This window comes from Orcinus orca, chromosome X, assembly GCF_937001465.1.
Source record: "Orcinus orca chromosome X, mOrcOrc1.1, whole genome shotgun sequence".
Taxonomy (NCBI): Eukaryota; Metazoa; Chordata; class Mammalia; order Artiodactyla; family Delphinidae; genus Orcinus; species Orcinus orca.
The window spans coordinates 70,135,591-70,156,914 of NC_064580.1; the positions used below are offsets into that span (position 1 = coordinate 70,135,591).

General features: G+C 37.5%; 1 protein-coding gene across 1 annotated transcript in view; it reads left to right on the plus strand.

Moving 5' to 3' along the window:
- Positions 1–20,552, plus strand: part of SH3BGRL (SH3 domain binding glutamate rich protein like) — a 91,369-nt gene extending 70,817 nt beyond the window's left edge. Inside the window, exons 2-4 of the mRNA XM_049705160.1 lie at positions 782–967; positions 5,389–5,469; positions 18,997–20,552. Of these exons, the coding sequence (XP_049561117.1) occupies positions 782–967; positions 5,389–5,469; positions 18,997–19,029 (300 nt within the window). The 3' untranslated portion in view covers positions 19,030–20,552. The remainder of the gene's footprint in view (positions 1–781; positions 968–5,388; positions 5,470–18,996) is intronic.
- The last annotated feature ends 772 nt before the right edge of the window (positions 20,553–21,324 follow it).

A 21,324-nucleotide genomic window follows, 5' to 3' on the forward strand; every position in this document is an offset into this window, starting at 1 on the left:
CTTTAGACATTTTAAAGAACCTGATAAATTTCTTACATACTTAAGAGGCACCAAAGAAATATTGTTGAATAGCTATTAAATACAGTTTCGGACAATCATTTTAGATTTTAGTGCATCACAGTTGGAACCTCTGTTGATCTTCAATAAAGTGTTAGCTGAGAAAATGCGACAGGTTGATTATAAAACAAGACAAAGCCCCATCTTGATTAAATGTGTTGTTGTAGCTCAGCACTTTCATGAAAAAGACTCTTGTTTACTTGTTCAGTTTCTGTTCCAAATGATGAAAATTGACACATAGAGTCTTGTAACATTCTCAGGGAAATATTCATTTCTGTTAACTGTATGATGCTTATTAAGACAGGAAGTAGACTCAGGTCGTTTGGAATGACTTTCAACAAAGGCTAAAATTAAGAGAGGCTTGTAGATAATCGGGAAACACACCTTGCCACTACTCAAACTTTTGAGTTAATTGCACTTGAGGTTATTGCTATGTATCAGCTATCTTTTCTTCTTCATGATTAGATGTGAGCATTTCAGTGAAAAAAAGGAAAAATTGGGTTGATAAAAGGATCTGTGAACTGAAAGCTCTTCAATCCACTTGTGAGACAACATTAACAACAAAATAATAGAGGGAAAACTATATATCTTCTGTTAAACCACAAATCTTGATCCATGTCTGAATTCATTTCTGCTAGTTCATTAACACATTTTTTGTTGAATATGATAAAAATAATAAAAGCTGTTTGTTCAACAATATAACTTCTTGTCCTTTGGGCCCTAGATTAAGAAGAAACAGCAAGATGTGCTTGGTTTCTTAGAAGCTAACAAAATAGGATTTGAAGAAAAAGATATTGCAGCCAATGAAGAGAATCGGAAGTGGATGAGAGAAAATGTACCTGAAAACAGTCGACCAGCCACAGGGTACCCCTTGCCACCTCAAATTTTCAATGAAAGCCAGTACCGTGGGGTAAGGAACCAATTAAAATTCTTGTTTTTTTTTTAAAATGGATTGCCTCAAACCCATCCACTTTCTTTTACTCCCACCCCATATCTACATACAGTCATTTCTCCTGTTCATCCTCTACATCCATCCTAGGCAGCTAGGGTATTTTGCCTTCTACTAGAAGGCAAATGGATGAGTCATTCACCAAAAAATTATCTGTGAATGTATAAGTACAGACCAGAGCATTTATATTATTTCTGGTATGTCCATGAAGAAGCCACTGAAAACAGGTGAGCTGTTTTACTTATTTAGATTAAAATTAGTTTAAAAAGAGGAATATCTCAGTTTCTGCTTCAAGGTAGTAAAACTTTTATTTGAGTATTATTAATGAATTTTCTTAAAATTTTGAGTTAGCTAATTGAACTAATGTATGGATGAGGGAAACAGGAGTAGAGTTTTTACTTTTTGACTGGTGCTTTCAAGTTTGTCATCTTGGTTAGCCTTCATTTAAACCATGAAGTAGTTCCCTTCAATGTTCATTCACTGTGTATTTAAGTAACATTTGTAGCCTGTGGCCACTCTAGGTACCATGGCAAGTACAAGTATGTATAAAACAAAGCCTCTTTTCTTAAAGAGCTGATTGGGAGTGTTGTGTGGGTAGAATCAAACACACCTGAAACAGAGAGAGTGGTTATGAGGCCACATCCATGTGATGACATGGTACAGAAAGCATATGTAAGGGCTATAGGAATTTCCAGTAAAGAACTGTTTGCTTTGCTGTGTCCTCAGAGTTAGCATAATTGAGGAACAAATGTTTTTAGAGCCAGCAATCCAAATCTTCTAACTCATGTGTTTATATGGGAGTGAGAAGGAGAACACCTAGGGGAGGGTATGGCAAAATTGAGAAGTTCATTAGCATAAAATATTTTCTCTGTGAATTGAATTTGTCACTTCTGAGGAGGGGCCAGAAGATTTCTTCTGCTGCTGCAAACAGGGCCAATGTGTAAAGACATATTATGTAGATAAGGAAAAGACAATTAGGCTATTCATTTAGATGGTGAAACCTCAGTGCTTCTATATTTGAAATTTCTGCAAATTGTCAACTCTCAGGGGCTGAAACAGGCCTCAGAGGTCATCCAGTCCAACCTAAGCCAGCATATATTGTCTTAATCTCTCCTTTTTGAAGCAGGAATTTCAATTTGTTTGACTTTTTAAAAGAAACACATTTTGGGTTATAAGGGTGATGTTTGAGAAGCCAAATTTACCTGGTTTATTTCTCCCTCGGAAGCCATACTATAAGGGAATGGAGTATGTTATGGAAAAAAAGGCAAGTATCACTGAGAAATGGGAAGATGAAAAGGAAGGTGCAGGAGGTGAGATGCAAATCAAACAAATATTTGTTAATGGAAAAGGAATCCATTTTCTATTGAGTGCCTGCTGTGTGCCAGGCACTGAGTTAGGAGTTTCATAACAATAATTAAGATTTGTCCCTATACAGACGTTAGGGAGAAAAGTGTATAGCAACCGTTCATAGAAAGCATATTATATGTCAGCTATTGTGCTACATACTTTATGTGTACTATATTAATCAGTTCTCATACTAATCTCATGAGGTGTAGATATTGTTATTCCTGTTTCATAGATGAAGATATTGAGGCCTAGAAGAGGTTAACTAACTTCCTAAATCATACAATTATTAAGTGATGCAGCTAGAATTTAAACTTAGATCTGTCTTATTCTGAAGTTCTTACTCATTCTATTAAACCACTGTGCTGTTAATTTTCCTGTTTACTCAAAGATCCCATCTTCGTTCTTTTCTTGTTTCATTCTGTATTGTGGGAGGCTGACCTCAGCAAATTATATTTCCCAGTGTCCATTGCCAACTGGCTGCCTATTAGGTTTGGCCGGTAATAGGATGCACTGGTTGGATGAGTGGAGGGCAGGAGGAGAGGAAAAGCCAAGGTATCCCCCCTTTTTCTGGAGGTGTCCATGACAGTGGCTACATCTCCTTTGTGGTACCAGCTCTGTAATACTACCTTCTCCACTTTTCCCTTCAGCAGTAGCTGTGGTAGCAGCTTCCTGCTATTTCTAGTCTCTGGGCTGCCTCACCGTCTCCTGTCTGCCTTTCAGCTCTTTAATCTTTTGTAAGTGGTTCTTCATATTAAATTCCCTTGTTTAAACTGTCCCAAGGTTTCTCAACCTTGGCAATACTGATATGTTGGGTTTATGGGGGCTCCCTTGTGCATTGTAGAATGTTTAGCAGCATCCCTGGCTTCTATCCATGAGTGCTAGTAGCACCCTCCCAGTTGTGAAAAAACAAAAATGTTTCCAGATTTTGCGAGACATCCCTGGGGGAAAATTACCTCCTTTTTTAGAATCATTGAGCTATAGCTTAGGTTCTATTTCCAGATTAGGATGTAACTGAAACAATTACCCTGCCAACATAAATGAAGCTCTGCTATAAACGATACAAAATTTTTAAGGGTAATCTATGTTCTGAAAGAGCTTATGCTGTGTATATGAAGAACTAAAGCACATTTTCATGAAATAATTAATATGATACAAATATATGGTAGAATACATTCTGGATTAATGTTATTGGAATCCCAAATATGTAAATAAAGTATATTTTCCTCAAGAGAATTCCTATAGAAGAAGCAGACTATGTTTTGTTTACTCTTGTATTCTTAGCACCAGGAACAGTGATTGGCATGTAGTAGGTGCTCAATACATATTTGTACAATAAATTAATTAATCCTGATTAATTGAGAAGATGATATTCTTTTCTCTCAGAGCTACAAATCTGTTTCTGTGTGCTAAGTTCAGGGCCAACAAATAATGTACTGTGATTCCCCAAACACCTGAAGCAGAGATAACTAGATTACCCTACATAGTATTTTATGATCAGATTTCAATGTATTTGAAGATCTACTTTCTTTCACATGAGTTTAAAGATTGACACAGACTGTTTTTATTGATTTGATTATAGTAAGAAATGTCTCTTGTATAACTGTTACGTTCTTTTAACTAGCATTTTGAGGTTACTTCCAAGTGGCTGAGTATAGATATGATGTATATTGCTTGTTTACCTTGAGTAACTTATAGGTCATGTGTCTCAGTATGGATTTTGTATCAAGATCCAGTTAGTTTCACTTTTGAATAGTGAGTTTAAAGAATATAGGAGGCTGGTCATAAATGCCTGTTGTTTATGATTTAATCCTTTGTCAACATCTAGGGTACACAAAAAGATGCTTTGAGACAATCCTTGAGGAGATCTCTGTGGCTCTAAACAATACTGACTGTGTTAAAAGAGTCCCTAAATGAGAGAAATTCTGATGTTTCTTGAGTTAGGGGTCAGATTTAGGGTCATCAATGGCTTGAGAGGCCGTAAACTTTATACCTCCAGATCCTCCAAGTACCAGGAACTATATATGCTAGAAAAGAACCTTGTAATTGGTGATCTGTTGGTGAGGCAATCTCTACAGAAGCCAGCAAATTATGAGTTCATTTTACCTCTAATAACTCAGCCAAAATACCAAGCTTATCTCTGTGTTTTTGCGTTTTTTTAGAGAAATTTTGAAACACTTTATTATTTTTTTAATTTTTAATTTTTTAAATTTTTTTGGCCATGCCATGAGGCATTTGGGATCCCCGACCAGGGATAGAAACTGTGCCCCCTGCATTGGAAGGGCAGAGTCTTAACCACCGGACCACCAGGGAAGTCCCTCTCTGTGTGTTTTAAGTCAAACAAACTAAGGCCAGGTATAGACAATGGCTGTGTTTTCTAAGTATATTTGCTATTTATTATATGTCATAGTCAAATGTAGGCAGTTCGGTTGTTACTTTTGGAGCGTGCATGGTGGTTTAGAGGATGACAATGGGAAGCCCAACTGAATTTAGTCACGTGAAGCTTTTATTGGATCCCCGGATTGTTTGCTCTTCCAGCCATATTTCATGAAAATCTCATACCCTTCCTCTGAACACAGCACAGATTTACTATTCTTATGGCCATGGGATAGCTAAAATCTGGTCTGCTGTAGGTTCTGAGGGCATCTCTACCTTAATGAATAATGCAAGAGAAATAATGGCAAACTGGAACAATAGCCTCCTCCCAAAAGTAAGCAACATCTTACTGGCAAATAGTTGGCTGCTTTGGGCTATGGAGAAAGCTGCTTGCCCTGAGGCAGATTTAAGTTCTATGCAGTATGAAATAAGTCCTTTTGCTATTTCTGTCTCACAGATCAGCATATCTTCTAACCCACATTAGTTGAGATCCAATGAGCCTTGACTCTTTACTACGCCTTCCAGAATTCTAGCATTATTGAAGTTAGCTAGCCTGTTTGCCTTCAAAGATATTGACCAGTCAGATAATTTTGAATTAATTTCCCCTTTTCTTTCCTTTGTTGGTTGTATATTGCTAATTCTTGTTGCCTTCTTTTATCAAGGACTATGATGCCTTCTTTGAAGCCAGAGAAAATAATGCAGTGTATGCCTTTTTAGGCTTGACAGCCCCACCTGGTTCAAAGGTATGATTCATTTTTCCCCTTCTTTATAGGCCATTTTATTGCTTCTGGGTTTTTTTAATCAGTAAGATTTGCACTTTATTAAGTACTCAGATTAAGCCAGAGGCAGTGCAACATAGCTAAAAGGAAATGTCCCTGCTCCGCATTCACTTAATCCCTAGTAGGGAAGACAGATGTGCATAATTAAATACATAAAGTATGTGGATAGAAGGTAGGCCGAGTGACTTCCCTATCAAGCTGCCCAAGGCAGCAAATTTCTCATTGACCCATTCACAAATAAGTGGTTAACAATTTTAAAGACACCATTATTCCAGTTGCCATGTATGGTATTACGTGGACAGAAAGCATCTTAGTTCAAAGTAATCTTCTTGTCAGTATCTATTGTCCTTGTGTGACATCAAATGCTAGAGTCACCTATTCAAATTAACTAAGAGCATTTGAGTATCAAAACTCATCACTAAATTGCTGGCTGAATTTGGAGCTTTTCCCCTGCCAACAACAAATTAATTTTTCAAGTGGTGGTGTTCCCAGGGAAGATCATACAAAGAAAAATATAAAAAATTAAGTTGCCTGTTTAAAAAAATGTCTCAGAGCTATGGACTTTAAATATACGTTTGCCTTTTACCATATTTCTTCTCCACAAAGGCTGGTTTAATCAAAGTGTATGTCCCCTGCTCTATCATTTTACATTTTGTTCTCAGAAGCTAATTTTTGTTAAACAGATTCTTCTAACTCCAGCTCCTTCTCCAGTTTTGAGAGTCTGTGTTATTGTCTGTATTTTCACTAGAGACTGTTTAGAGGCATTGTTGTCTGAGTCACTATGAAATTCTGTTTTCTTGCCAAACTTTCTTTTCCCATGGATAAAATGTCTTATTTTAGGCTTTGTATAATTTAAGTTGTAGGAAATCTTAGGTAAGGCATTTTTATTTAAACAAGTTAGTAAAACCCAAGTTAAGTCATTGATTTCAGTGCATATTGGAGGAAGTATAAAAGGAAAGATAGTCTGTTTTCTGTGACTGATGACTCTCTTTCCTTCAGTGAAAAGTATGAGCCATTCATTCATTTATTCATTCAATAAATATTTACTGAGTGTCAAACATTGACTTGATACTGATGATAGGGCAAATACGGAGAATACAACATAATCTCTACCTTCAAAGTGTTTATAACCTAGTGAGGAACATGTATATGAATAATTATACAACAAATATGTCTACAAATAATTATGATATAGTATGGTAAATTTTGTATGGTTGGTATGAATAAAGTACAGTAAGCATCCAAAGGAAATAATCATAAATTACTACTAAGGAGTTTGGGGAAGGTTCCACAGAGGAATTGGCATTTGAGCTGTTACGGATTCTAAAACACTGAAGTAACACTAGGCGTCTTTCACAGTGGCTGCAATAGGAACCACTGCATTGGGATGTACCTGCACCCAATGGTATGTTCAGGGAGCAGAGTATAATGCAACATGAATCTACTATAGAACATATTAAATAAGGGAGATGCATTAGGAGGTAATATTGGCTAGGTAGGGTGGGGCCAGATTATGAATACTGTGCTAGATACTTTCGGCTTTATTCTCTAGGCATCTAAAAGCCATGGTAGGGAATGAGAGAAGACAATGATGTGATTATCTTTGTATTTTAAGATGTGATTTGATCTATGTCTCAAGAAAATAAATTTGGCAGATGTGTGGATTGTGAAACATTGGAGAAATGAGATATTAGAGATGGGCTGACCCATTAGAGTGTTCCTTAAGAGTCCAGAAAAGCAATGGAGAAGGCCTAAAGTGGGACTGCAGTTACAGAAAGGAAAAGATGGATTTAGGAGACACAGAAAAATCACTTGTGATAGGATTTGGCAATTTATGAGATGTTTATGTATGGAAAGAACTGGGAAGGATTGAAGCTATCTCTGAGGCTTCTAACCTGGGTGATAGGGAAATGAAGCAAAAGTCATGGAGGAAACAGAAAAGTGAGTGATCCAAGGGAGGAGTTAGTCTTGGAAAAGAGAGGGCATGCAGTTTTCTTCTGAGACTGGATGGAATGAAGAGAGAAGGATAAAAATAGAAATTTTAATGTGTGGGGAGGTTAGGGAAGTTCACATTTGAAAATGTCTTATCTTTAGTATGAGGTAAGAAGAATGATCATCTGCTAGGAGTGATGGGAAATTTGAGAATTGAAAAGATGCATTTGCTGAAAATAAGCTAAAGAGTAGGCGAAGATCATGAATGGAAGGATGGCTGAGCAAGATAAAATTCCCTGTTGAAGTTAGAGTTGATGAGCCCACAGTGGAACCAGTCAGCTTGTTTACAGTGTTTTTTTTTTTTTTCATCCTTGTTTAACCCTAGAAGTAGGAATAGAGTAAAAGGACAGCAGATGTTATCAAGGATTGAACTAGAGGGAGCTGATAGATCGGGATAAAGAAAAGAGGTCTGGAATTGACAGTGGAGTTGAAGGGTGGATTGGTAATAGGGAGATTTTGAATGTTAGTATTTAATAGGTTTTCCCCAAGATTAAAAGTGATAAATTTGATATCAGAAGGATGATTTTTCTATCCTTCAGCTCAGCTTTCAGAGTTTTCCCCTTTAATTTAATAGGACAATAAGTCTTCCAGAAAGAACTGGCTGAAAAGAAAGTATACACAATAAGAAATACAACTAATTAACCCGCATTGGAAAAGTGCATTCATAATAAAAAGAAATGTGATAAAATGAGATACAATATTCATCTGTGAAGTTAACAAAGATAAAACAAAGTGATAATGCTCAGTGCTGAGAAGTGTGCATTAAAACATATTCTCTCATATATTACTGGTGATGATATAAATTGGTACTACTGTTTGAAAACCAAAATAGCAAATATATATCAAGGACCTCAAAAATGTTTATACTTCTTCATCCAGTAATTGTACTGGGTAGTAAGGCCTAATGAAATAATTCATACATGGAAAAGTCTTTATGGATAAAAAAATAAATCAAAATGTTATTTTTAATCTTAAAAAATTTGAAAACAAGTTAAATGTCTAAAAATAGGGTCAACAGAAATGATTTATCCACTGAGTGAACTCATGCTCTCATTAAAAAATGAGAGTTTGTGAAAAGATACATTATAATGAGCTACAGAACTGTTTTTACTGTGTAATTAGCATTCTATTGATAATTACATTTAAAATCTATGTACAGGACAAAAAGAGACTGAAAGGAACCATAGCTAATAATATGAATGTTTTTCTTTTTTCTCCATTTATTTATTTTCCAAATAATTAGAATACATTCTCTTTACATTTAAAAATTATTGAAAGCCAGTGCACTGGAAAGCTTGATTTAAAAGTACCCAATGGCAAATATTTCTATAAGGCAAGGAATCCTCTGTAAGACAAATAATTTTTTTTATTCTTTTGTATATTAGATGCAGTTAAACATGGTATATAAATATTTGCTCTTTACTCTTCTATTAATACAGAAGATAATTTCATAGCACTAGCATTTCTTATATTGCAGTATAGTTGATAGTTTTGATATGGAATAAAATAACTGATATATATATATATATTTTTTAACATCTTTATTGGGGTATAATTGCTTTACAATGGTGTGTTAGTTTCTGCTTTATACCAAAGTGAATCAGTTATACATACACATATGTTCCCATATGTCTTCCCTCTTGCGTCTCCCTCCCTCCCACCCTCCCTATACCACCCCTCCAGGCTGTCACAAAGCACCGAGCCAATATCCCTGTGCCATGCGGCTGCTTCCCACTAGCTATCTACCTTACTACGTCTGTTAGTGTGTATATGTCCATGACTCTCTCTCGCCCTGTCACAGCTCACCCTTCCCCCTCCCCATAACCTCAAGTCCGTTCTCTAGTAGGTCTGCGTCTTTCTTCCTGACTTACCCCTAGGTTCTTCATGACATCTTTTTTCTTAAATTCCATATATATGTGTTAGCATACGGTATTTGTCTTTTTCTTTCTGACTTACTTCACTCTGTATGACAGACTCTAGGTCTATCCACCTCATTAAAAATAGCTCAATTTCGTTTCTTTTTATGGCTGAGTAATATTCCATTGTATATATGTGCCACATCTTCTTTATCCATTCATCCGATGATGGGCACTTAGGTTGTTTCCATCTCCGGGCTATTGTAAATAGAGCTGCAATGAACATTTTGGTACATGACTCTTTTTGAATTTCAGTTTTCTCAGGGTATATGCCCAGTAGTGGGATTGCTGGGTCATATGGTAGTTCTATTTGTAGTTTTTTAAGGAACCTCCATACTGTTCTCCATAGTGGCTGAACCAATTCACATTCCCACCAGCAGTGCAAGAGTGTTCCCTTTTCTCCACACCCTCTCCAGCATTTATTGTTTCTAAATTTTTTGATGATGGCCATTCTGACTGATGTGAGATGATATCTTATTGTAGTTTTGATTTGCATTTCTCTAATGATTAATGATGTTGAGCATTCTTTCATGTGTTTGTTGGCAGTCTGTATCTCTTCTTTGGAGAAATGTCTATTTAGGTCTTCTGCCCATTTTTGGATTGGGTTGTTTGTTTTTTTGTTACTGAGCTGCATGAGCTGCTTGTAAATTTTGGAGATTAATCCTTTGTCGGTTGCTTCATTTGCAAATATTTTCTCCCATTCTGAGGGTTGTCTTTTGGTCTTGTTTATGGTTTCCTTTGCTGTGCAGAAGCTTTGAACTTTCATTAGGTCCCATTTGTTTATTTTTGTTTTTATTTCATTTACTCTAGGAGGTGGGTCAGAAAGGATCTTGCTGTGATTTATGTCATAGAGTGTTCTGTCTATGTTTTCCTCTAAGAGTTTGATAGTTTCTGGCCTTACATTTAGGTCTTTAATCCATTTTGAGCTTATTTTTGTGTATGGTGTTAGGGAGTGATCTAATCTCATACTTTTACATGTACCTGTCCAGTTTTCCCAGCACCAGTTACTGAAGAGGCTGTCCTTTCTCCACTGTACATTCCTGCCACCTTTATCAAAGATAAGGTGTCCATATGTGCGTGGGTTTATCTCTGGGTTTTCTATCCTGTTCCATTGATCTATCTTTCTGTTTTTGTACCAGTACCATACTTTCTTGATTACTGTAGCTTTGTAGTATAGTCTGAAGTCAGGGAGCCTGATTCCTCCAGCTCCTTTTTTCGTTCTCAAGATTGCTTTGGCTATTCGGGGTCTTTTGTGTTTCCATACAAATTGCGAAATTATTTGTTCTAGTTCTGTGAAAAATGCCAGTGGTAGTTTGATAGGGATTGCATTGAATCTATAGATTGCTTTGGGTAGTAGAGTCATTTTCACAATGTTGATTCTTCCAATCCAAGAACATGGTATATCTCTCCATCTATTTGTATCATTTTTAATTTCTTTCATCAGTGTCTTATAATTTTCTGCATACAGGTCTTTTGTCTCCTTAGGTAGGTTTATTCCTAGATATTTTATTCTTTTTGTTGCAATGGTAAATGGGAGTGTTTTCTTGATTTCACTTTCAGATTTTTCCTCATTAGTATATAGGAATGCCAGAGATTTCTGTGCATTAATTTTGTATCCTGCCAATTTACCAAATTCATTGATTAGCTCTAGTAGTTTTCTGGTAACATCTTTAGGATTCTCTATGTATAGGATCATGTCATCTGCAAACAGTGACAGCTTTACTTCTTCTTTTCTGATTTGGATTCCTTTTATTTCCTTTTCTTCTCTGATTGCTGTGGCTAAAACTTCCAAAACTATGTTGAATAAGAGTGGTGAGAGTGGGCAATCTTGTATTTTTCCTGATTTTAGTGGAAATGCTTTCAGTTTTTCACCATTGAGGATGATGTTTGCTGTGGGCTTGTCATATATGGCCTTTATTATGTTGAGGAAAGTTCCCTCTACGCCTACTTTCTGCAGGGTTTTTATCATAAATGGGTGTTGAATTTTATCAAAAGCTTTCTCTGCATCAATTGAGATGATCATATGGTTTTTCTCCTTCAATTTGTTAATATGGTTTATCACATTGATAGATTTGAGTATATTGAAGAATCCTTGCATTCCTGGAATAAACCCCACTTGATCATGGTGTATGATCCTTTTAATGTGCTGTTGGATTCTGTTTGCTAGTATTTTGTTGAGGATTTTTGCATCTATGTTCATCAGTGATATTGGCCTGTAGTTTTCTTTCTTTGTGACGTCCTTGTCTGGTTTTGGTATCAAGGTGATGGTGGCCTCGTAGAAGGAATTTGGGAGTGTTCCTCCCTCTGCTATATTTTGGAAGAGTTTGAGAAGGATAGGTGTTAGCTCTTCTCTAAATGTTTGATAGAATTCGCCTGTGAAGCCATCTGGTCCTGGGCTTTTGTTTGTTGGAAGATTTTTAATCACAGTTTCAATTTCAGTGCTTGTGATTGGTCTGTTCATATTTTCTATTTCTTCCTGATTCAGTCTTGGCAGGTTGTGCATTGTTAAGAATTTGTCCATTTCATCCAGATTGTCCATTTTATTGGCATAGAGTTGCTTGTAGTAATCTCTCATGATCTTTTTTATTTCTGCAGTGTCAGTTGTTACCTCTCCTTTTTCATTTCTAATTCTATTGATTTGAGTCTTCTCCCTTTTTTTCTTGATGAGTCTGGCTAGTGGTTTTTCTATTTTGATTATCTTCACAAAGAACCAGCTTTTAGTTTTATTGATCTTTGCTATTGTTTCCTTCATTTTTTTTTCATTTATTTCTGATCTGATTTTTATGATTTCTTTCCTTCTGCTAGCTTTGGGGATTTTTTGTTCTTCTTTCTCTAATTGCTTGAGGTGCAAGGTTAGGTTGTTTATTCGAGATGTTTCCTGCTTCTTAAGGTGGGCTTGTATTGCTATAAACTTCCCCCTTAGAACTGCTTTTGCTGCATCCCATAGGTTTTGGGTCGTTGTGTCTCCATTGTCATTTGTTTCTAGGTATTTTTTGATTTCCTCTTTGATTTCTTCAGTGATCACTTCATTATTAAGTAGTGTATTGTTTAGCCTCCATGTGTTTGTATTTTTTACAGATCTTTTCCTGTAATTGATATCTAGTCTCATGGCGTTGTGGTCAGAAAAGATACTTGATACAATTTCAATTTTCTTAAATTTACCAAGGCTTGATTTGTGACCCAAGATATGATCCATCCTGGAGAATGGTCCATGAGCACTTGAGAAAAATGTGTATTCTGTTGTTTTTGGATGGAGTGTCCTATAAATATCAATTAAGTCCATCTTTTTTAATGTATCATTTAAAGCTTGTGTTTCCTTATTTATTTTCATTTTGGATGATCTGTCCATGGGTGAAAGTGGGGTGTTTAAGTCCCCTACTATGAATGTGTTACTGTTGATTTCCCCTTTTATGGCTGTTAGTATTTGCCTTATGTATTGAGGTGCTCCTATGTTGGGTGCATAATTATTTACAATTGTTATATCTTCTTCTTGGATCGATCCCTTGATCATTATGTAGTGTCCTTCTTTGTCTCTTTTAATAGTCCTTATTTTAAAGTCTATTTTGTCTGATATGAGAATTGCTACTCCAGCTTTCTTTTGGTTTCCATTTGCATGGAATATCTTTTTCCATCACCTTACTTTCAGTCTGTATGTGTCTCTAGGTCTGAAGTGGGTCTCTTGTAGACAGCATATATAAGGGTCTTGTTTTTGTATCCATTTAGCCAATCTGTGTCTTTTGGTGGGACATTTAGTCCATTTACATTTAAAGTAATTATCGATATGTATGTTCCTATTCCCATTTTTTAAATTGTTTTGGGTTCGTTATTGTAGGTCTTTTCCTTCTCTTGTGTTTCTTGCCTAGAGAAGATCCTTTAGCATTTGTTGTAAAGCTGGTTTGGTGGTGCTGAACTCTCTCAGCTTTTGCTTGTCTGTAAAGGTTTTAATTTCTCCATTAAATCTGAATGAGATCCTTGCTGGGTAGAGTAGTCTTGGCTGTAGGTTTTTCTCCTTCATCACTCTCAGTATGTCTTGCCACTCCCTTCTGGCTTGTAGGGTTTCTGCTGAGAGATCAGCTGTTAACATTATGGGGATTCCCTTATGTGTTATTTGTTGTTTTTCCCTTGCTGCTTTTAATATGCTTTCTTTGTATTTAATTTTTGACAGTTTGATTAATATGTGTCTTGGCGTATTTCTCCTTGTATTTATCCTGTATGGGACTCTCTGTGCTTCCTGGACTTGATTAACTATTTCCTTTCCCATATTAGGGAAGTTTTCAACTATAATCTCTTCAAATATTTTCTCAGTCCCTTTCTTTTTCTCTTCTTCTTCTGGAACCCCTATAATTCGAATGTTGGTGCGTTTAATGTTGTCCCAGAGGTCTCTGAGACTGTCCTCAGTTCTTTTCATTCTTTTTTCTTTCTTTTGCTCTGCAGTAGTTATTTCCACTATTTTATCTTCCAGGTCACTTATCCGTTCTTCTGCCTCAGTTATTCTGCTATTGATCCCATCTAGAGGACTTTTAATTTCATTTATTGTGTTGTTCATCATTGCTTGTTTCATCTTTATTTCTTCTAGGTCCTTGTTAACTGTTTCTTGCATTTTGTCCATTCTATTTCCAAGATTTCGGATCATCCTTACTATCATTATTCTGAATTCTTTTTCAGGTAGACTGCCTATTTCCTCTTCATTTGTTAGGTCTGGTGCATTTTTATCTTGCTCCTTTATCTGCTGTGTGTTTTTCTGTCTTCTCATTTTGCTTATCTTACTGTGTTTGGGGTCTCCTTTTTGCAGACTGCAGGTTCGTAGTTCCCGCTGTTTTTGATGTCTGTCTCCAATGGCTAAGGTTGGTTCAGTGGGTTGTGTCGGCTTCCTGGTGGAGGGGACTAGTGCCTGTGTTGTGGTGGATGAGGCTGGATCTTGTCTCTCTAGTGGGCAGGTTCACGTCTGGTGGTGTGTTTTGGGGTGTCTGTGGCCTTATTATGATTTTAGGCAGCCTCTCTGCTAATGGGTGGGGTTGTGTTCCTGTTTTGCTAGTTGTTTGGCATAGGTTGTCCAGCACTGTGGCTTGCTGGTCGTTGAGTGAAGCTGAGTGCTGGTGTTAAGATGGAAGTCTCTGGGAGATTTTTGCCGTTTGATATTATGTGGAGCTGGGAGGTCTCTTTTTGACCAGTGTCCTGAAGTTGGCTCTCCTACCTCAGAGGCAGAGCCCTGACTCCTGGCCGGAGCACCAAGAGCCTTTCATCCACACAGCTCAGAATAAAAGGGAGAAAAAGTAGAGAGAATTATTATAAGTATGAGGAAAGAAAGAAGGAAAGGAGGGAAGGAAGGAAGGAAGAAAGAAAAAAAGAAGGAAAGAAGGGAGGGAGAGAGGGAGGGAGGAAGGAAGGAAGGAGGGAAAGAAGGAAAAAAGAAAGAAAGAAGATACAGTAAAAATAAAATAAAGTATAATAAAGTTATTGAATTAAAAAAATTCTTATTTAGAAAAAAAAAATAGGGACGGATAGAACCTTAGGACAAATGTTGGAAGCAAAGCTATACAGACAAAATCTTACACAGAAGCATACACATACACCCTCACTAAAAGAGGTAAAAGGGGAAAAGTCATAAATCTTGCTGTCAGAGACCACCTCCTCAATTTGGGATGATTCGTTGTCTAAAGGAGGGAAGGAAGGAAGGAAAGAAAGAAAGAAAGAAAGAACGAAGTTAAAATATAATAACGTTATTAAAATTAAAATTAATTATTAAGAAAAAAAATTAAAAAAAAAACATGGACGGATAGAACCCTAGGACAAATGGTGGAAGCAAGACTATACAGACAAGATCTCACACAGAAACATACACATATACATTCACAAAAAGAGGAAAGGGGAAAAAAATATCATAGATCTTGCTCCTAAAGTCCACTTCCTTAATTTGGGATGATTGGTTGTCTATTCAGGTATTCCACAGATGCAGGGTATATCAAGTTGATTGTGGAGCTTTAATCCGCTGCTTCTGAGGCTGCTGGAAGAGATTTCCCTTTCTCTTCTTTGTTCTCACAGCTCACAGGGGCTCAGCTTTGGATTTGGCCCTGCCTCTGCGTGTAGGTCGCTGGAGGGCGTCTGTTTTTTGCTCAGATAGGACGGGGTTAAAGGAGCCGCTGATTCGGGGGCTCTAGCGCACTCAGGCCTGCGGGGAGGGAGGGGCACGGAGTGCGGGGCGGGCCTTGGGCGGCAAAGGCCGACGTGACTTTGCACCAGCCTGAGGCCCGCCGTGCGTTCTCCCGGGGAAGTTGTCCCTGGATCCCGGGAACCTGGCAGTGGCAGGCTGCACAGGCTCCGCGGAAGAGGGGTGTGGAGAGTGACCTGTGCTCGCACACAGGCCCCTTGGTGGCGGCAGCAGCAGCCTTAGCATCTCCCGCCCGTCTCTGGGATCCGCGCTTTTAGCCACGGCTCGCGCCCGTCTCTGGGGTTCGTGCTTTTAGCCGCGGCTCGCGCCCGTCTCTGGAGTTCCTTTAAGCAGCGTTCTTAAACCCCTCTCCTCACGCACCAGGAAACAAAGAGGGAAGAAAAAGTCTCTTGCCTCTTCGGCAGGTGCAGACTTTTCCCCGGACTCCCTCCCGGCTAGCCGTGGTGCACTAACCCCTTCAGGCTATGTTCAAGCCGCCAACCCCAGTCCTCTCCCAGCGCTCCGTCTGAAACCGAAACCCGAGCCTCAGAGCCTCAGCTCGCAGCCCCGCCCGCCCCAGCGGGTGAGCAGACAAGCCTCTCGGGCTGGTGAGTGCCGGTCGGCACCGATTCTCTGTGCGGGAATCTCCCCGCTTTGCCCTCCGCACCCGTTGCTGTGCACTCCTCCGCGGCTTCGAAGCTCCCCCCTCCGCCTCCCGCAGACTCCGCCCGCGAAGGGGCTTCCTAGTGTGTGGAAACTTTTCCTCCTTCACAGCTCCCTCCCACTGGTGCAGGTGCCGTCCCTATTCTTTTGTCTCTGTTTTTTCTTTTTTTCTTTTGCCCTACCCAGGTACGTGGGGAGTTTCTTGCCTTTTGGGAGGTCTGAGGTCTTCTGCCAGCCTTCAGTAGGTGTTCTGTAGGAGTTGTTCCACGTGTAGATGTATTTCTGGTGTATCTGTGGGGAGGAAGGTGATCTCCGCGTCTTACTCTTCCGCCATCTTCCTCTCCATTCTCTAACTGATATATTTTTACTAAAAAATAAAAATCCAGTGATATTCATGTTGAGAGGAATACCACTCCTCTGGAAAAGCCGTGTTCACTAGTAGGTTGAGGGTATAGAACATGCTGGTTAAAGAAGTGTTCTTATTGGCTTTGGTTAAACCACCTAGCTTTAGGGAGGGGCCATGAAAATCTGCTTCTGCTGTGAGATTTGAAGCATTCCTATTTCCAGTAAGCCCATCCCATTTTATTGCATCTCCAAGAGAAACTGTATGTTAATAACACTTAGCTGTGGTGTTGGTCTTAGTGACTAGGCAGAAAGTGGAAAGGAAAACGTTAGGAAAGAAGTCTGGATACCTGCAATGGACTAAGCATTGAGCTACACAGTTCACATTCATCTCATTTTATCTTTACTTCGTCCTTATGAGCTAGGTGTCCTCAATACCATTTTACAGAGGAGGAAACTAATGATTAGATAATTTAAGTAATTTGTCCAAGGCTACATAATAATTCAGTAGCAGATATGGAATTTGAACCCGGGATTATCTAACTCAAAACCAATGCATTTATAGAATGATGTATATAGTGGGAGTAGAGGGTGAGAACACATCATATGCCTGTTTCTAGAGCTCTCTGGTTGATTAAATAACTCATGATACTATAAATACTGACTACTGACTTTTAGATAATAATAAAGCTTGTAGCACAATTTACATATTTGATGAATAAAACACAATTAGAAAAGTAAATAATTTAAATATGATGTATTCTTAAATACAAATTACAAAGAAGTTTGAATTGCCTTTTGTTTTGGATTTTTATGCTAGTAATTTCTTCCATTAAAAAGGATAAGTGAGAGCTAAGGAATTTATGACAAATTACAACAAAGATTGATAAGTGTAACTTTAGGGAACTAGGCTGTCTCCAAAATACTAGTTACTCAGAGGCATTACGTGCTCATAAGAAGAAGGACTTCACATTATCATGTGTTCACATTTTTATACCACTGCTTCCCCACCTATATATGCTATGCTATTGAGGGGTTTTATTTATTTTTATTTTTTATATTAATTAATTAATTTATTTATTTTTAGCTGTGTTGGGTCTTCGTTTTGGTGCACAGGATTCTCACTGTGGTGGCTTCTCTGATTGCGGAGCATGGGCTCTAGGCATGCGGGCTTCAGTAGTTGTGGCACGTGGGCTCAGTAGTTGTGGCTTGCGGGCTCTAGAGCACAGGCTCGGTAGTTGTTGCGCATGGGCTTAGTTGCTCCACGGCATGTGGGGTGTTCCTGGACCAGGACTCGGACCCGTGTCCCCTGCATTAGCAGGCGGATTCTTAACCACTGTGCCACCAGGAAAGCCCCACTGAGGGGTTTTAGTATAAAATTCACTGTGTTGTGTGAGGAAGCTTTTGGAAGCTTGTTCTATAAAATGAAACAAAATACATAATGTGGGTCTAAGATATATTCATTTAGACAGCCAAACACCATGTTAGAAATTTCAAAAGAGCTTAGGGAAGTTTGTTTTTGGTTTTTGACTAAGAGTTTTGGAAGGTGAGTCAGTAGTGTATTACATATGTTTTGTTAAGGATGTATTAAGAATGAATTACACTGTCCTCTGGTTTCCTTCTTTCTATCATTTCTACCTCTCTCTCTTTTTTTTTGGTAAAAATATAGCATCTTTTTGTTTGTTTGTTTTTTCCCCTTCTTCTGGGGTTAGCATTAGAGGCTTATTTTGGAATATGCAGCTGCTGTCACTCCTCCTGAGACTGTCAAGTACTCAATTAGTGACAGATGTTTAGAGTGACATTGTCTAGCATACATGATTTCTACAGCTCAAGTCTGAGGTTTCTTTCACCAGAGTCACTCTTGCCACCCATCCTTATTTCCAGAAACTTTCCTTGACGTGTATTTTGTGTCAAGTACTATGTTAAGTGCCAGAGCACACCTATAGGTCAGAGTTCCTATGCTAGAAGTACTCACCATCCACAGGAATAGAAAGACAACCTTACCTCTTCGAGCCTACTGCCATGAAATTTAAAAGCAACAATACTTTGGCAAATAACACATTTTCTAAGTAGCTTAATCCTTAAACAAAACTCACGTGACTGTAACTATAGGTGACAATGTTTTTGAACACTTAATTTTTGTGAAAAATCATTCAAAATGGAACTTAGCTACTTTTAAATAAAATGTCAACTATAATTGTAAATCACTTGCTTTTATGGAATTATAGACAGTCCTCTATGACATCTGTTTCTAGGCAGAAGTTTCTATTTTTTAATTTTTCTATTAAGAATTTTTAAGCAGTCTTTTCTGGCGGCTATTTTTCTGATTTTGAATATTCTTAGCAATTTGAGGTAATATAGTCTAACCAAAATACACACGGATGCCTGCTTTGTGATATTTAAATCTGTGTTGTTTGTTTTTCATTTCAGGAAGCAGAAGCTCAGGCAAAGCAGCAAGCATGAACCTTAAACATTCTGCCTTAAGCATCCTGACAAAGGAGTCTCCACTGCTTTTTATAAAATAGCAAAATTATCTTGGCTTCAAAAGAAATAGGCTTAATGTTGAAATAATAGATAGTTGTTGTTTTCACATGCAAACAATCAAAATGAATACATAATTAAAATGTGAACATTATGATGAGGAGAATGGGAGATGAACTTAAAATTTTAAGAGGTGTCATGGAATAGTATTGTTGTCTGCTAAGGCATTTTATGTACTTCAGTGATTTTAAAAAGCAAACACCTGTTCCCTTTTTTGATATTATTATTGCAGCTTAAGTATATCTGTAACTCTACATTAAGTAACTTTAAAAGATGAGTGAGAAAGAAAGAATCTGTCTCTTGTTCCCAAATTGCCTCAATTTTAGTGAACAAAAATATGTACCTTTTTGATGTGAAATTATTGTGATTAAAAAGTAGTTGCAGATAATGTTTATGATATGTCAGACATTGTAATTTCTGATGGTAATTATAACATTTACATTCTTTTGTAGTTAAAACTTCTATGTACTGAACCACAGGTTTTCTAGGCTTCTAAATGTAGCCTTTCATTGCATGTTTCAGTGATCGGAACAGATGACCTCCCACCAAAATAAAGATGTATTCAGTTGACAAATTTCTTGCTTAACTACACAGCTATGATGCAATCATGTTACTAAGTTGCTTGCCCCAGTGAAATATGCATATGTATGCTATGGAAGTATGATGGCAAAAAAGTTAAAAACGGCATCCTTTTGCAAAGAGTTCAGACTTTTTTTTTTTTTTTTTTTTTTTTTTTTTTTTTTTTTTGTGGTACGTGGGCCTCTCACTGTTGTGGCCTCTCCCGTTGCGGAGCACAGGCTCCAGACGCGCAGGCTCAGTGGCCATGGCTCATGGGCCTAGCCACTCTGCGGCATGTGGGATCTTCCCGGACCGGGGCACGAACCCATGTTCCCTGCATCGGCAGGCGGACTCTCAATCACTGCGCCACCAGGGAAGCCCCAGAGCTCAGACTTTTAATTAAATATTTTAAAATAGGTTGGAACTCATTTTTCCCCTTTTAAAACCACTTGTGATCACGAATGCCACTATCTCTGAGATATTTGATCTTTTGGTTTCAGCTTAGGCATATATTGTATGAGTACATTAATCTAAGCAGAGAAAATCTTTTCTATGCCTCTATTCCAGTGAATAGCGTAAATATCAGATAAAAGGATCAATTTAAAAAATGTTAATTTTGAAAACTTCTAAGAAGATAAGAAACATTATGGCCTAAATCACCCAGAAGACACATATATTGTACTTTAGTTCCACATTAATATTGTACTTTAGTTTCACATTACTAAAAGCAAACACCTTTTACTTTAAATTACTTTATCATATCATTTGATGTATGCAAGTCTGTGCTCTTTGCCAAAATCAATATACAATGAAGACATGGCTTTGTTTACTGAGATTCAAACATGATGCAATGCTTTAAAATAAACTCAGTACTGTCAGAAACATAATTTTTGTGTTCGTGTTCATGGAGTTTCTAAATAGTGTAATAATAATTTTAGAAGGGTAATATATTTTTTAGATGGTGGGGAAGGAGAAAAGAGAAAATAATAGAAAGAAAACAATTTGAATAAACTTTCTAAATTTCCTATTTAGGACTCTGAATTTTGCAATACACACTAGAATCAAACAACTAATCCATTTTTTTGTGTACAAAAATATGCTATGGAGAACTCTAAAGTAAACAAGGTATCTTGTAATAAATTCTGGAAAATGCTAAAACATTTTTCAATATTTTCTCCTGAGCTATATCAAATGCAGATGATGATACTTGCAATATTTTATGTGGGCATTTTTACTTTAATATCAAATAAGTTAACACTGTCAAAAATAGACATTCTTTAAAAACAGATGACATTTTTGAGATGTGTATATCTACTAGACTATACCTTACAATTAGCATATATGTATATTTAAAGTAAAATGTTTTATTGAGTCTTGCCAAATTGAAATCTTTCTTTTTGTCAGCTGAATACTATATGTCCTGTAGATACAAGAAAAGCAAGTGAAATTCTGAATATTAGAGAGCTGCCTTCAAGGCTATGCTGAGGCCCCCCCCCCACTTTTTAAAATTTTTATTTTATTTATTCATTTTTTGTCTGTGTTGGGTCTTCATTGCTGCACATGGGCTTTCTCTAGTTGTGAGCGGGGGCTACTCTTTGTTGTGGTGCACGGGCTTCTCATTGCAGTGGCTTCTCTTGTTGCAGAGCACAGGCTCTAGGT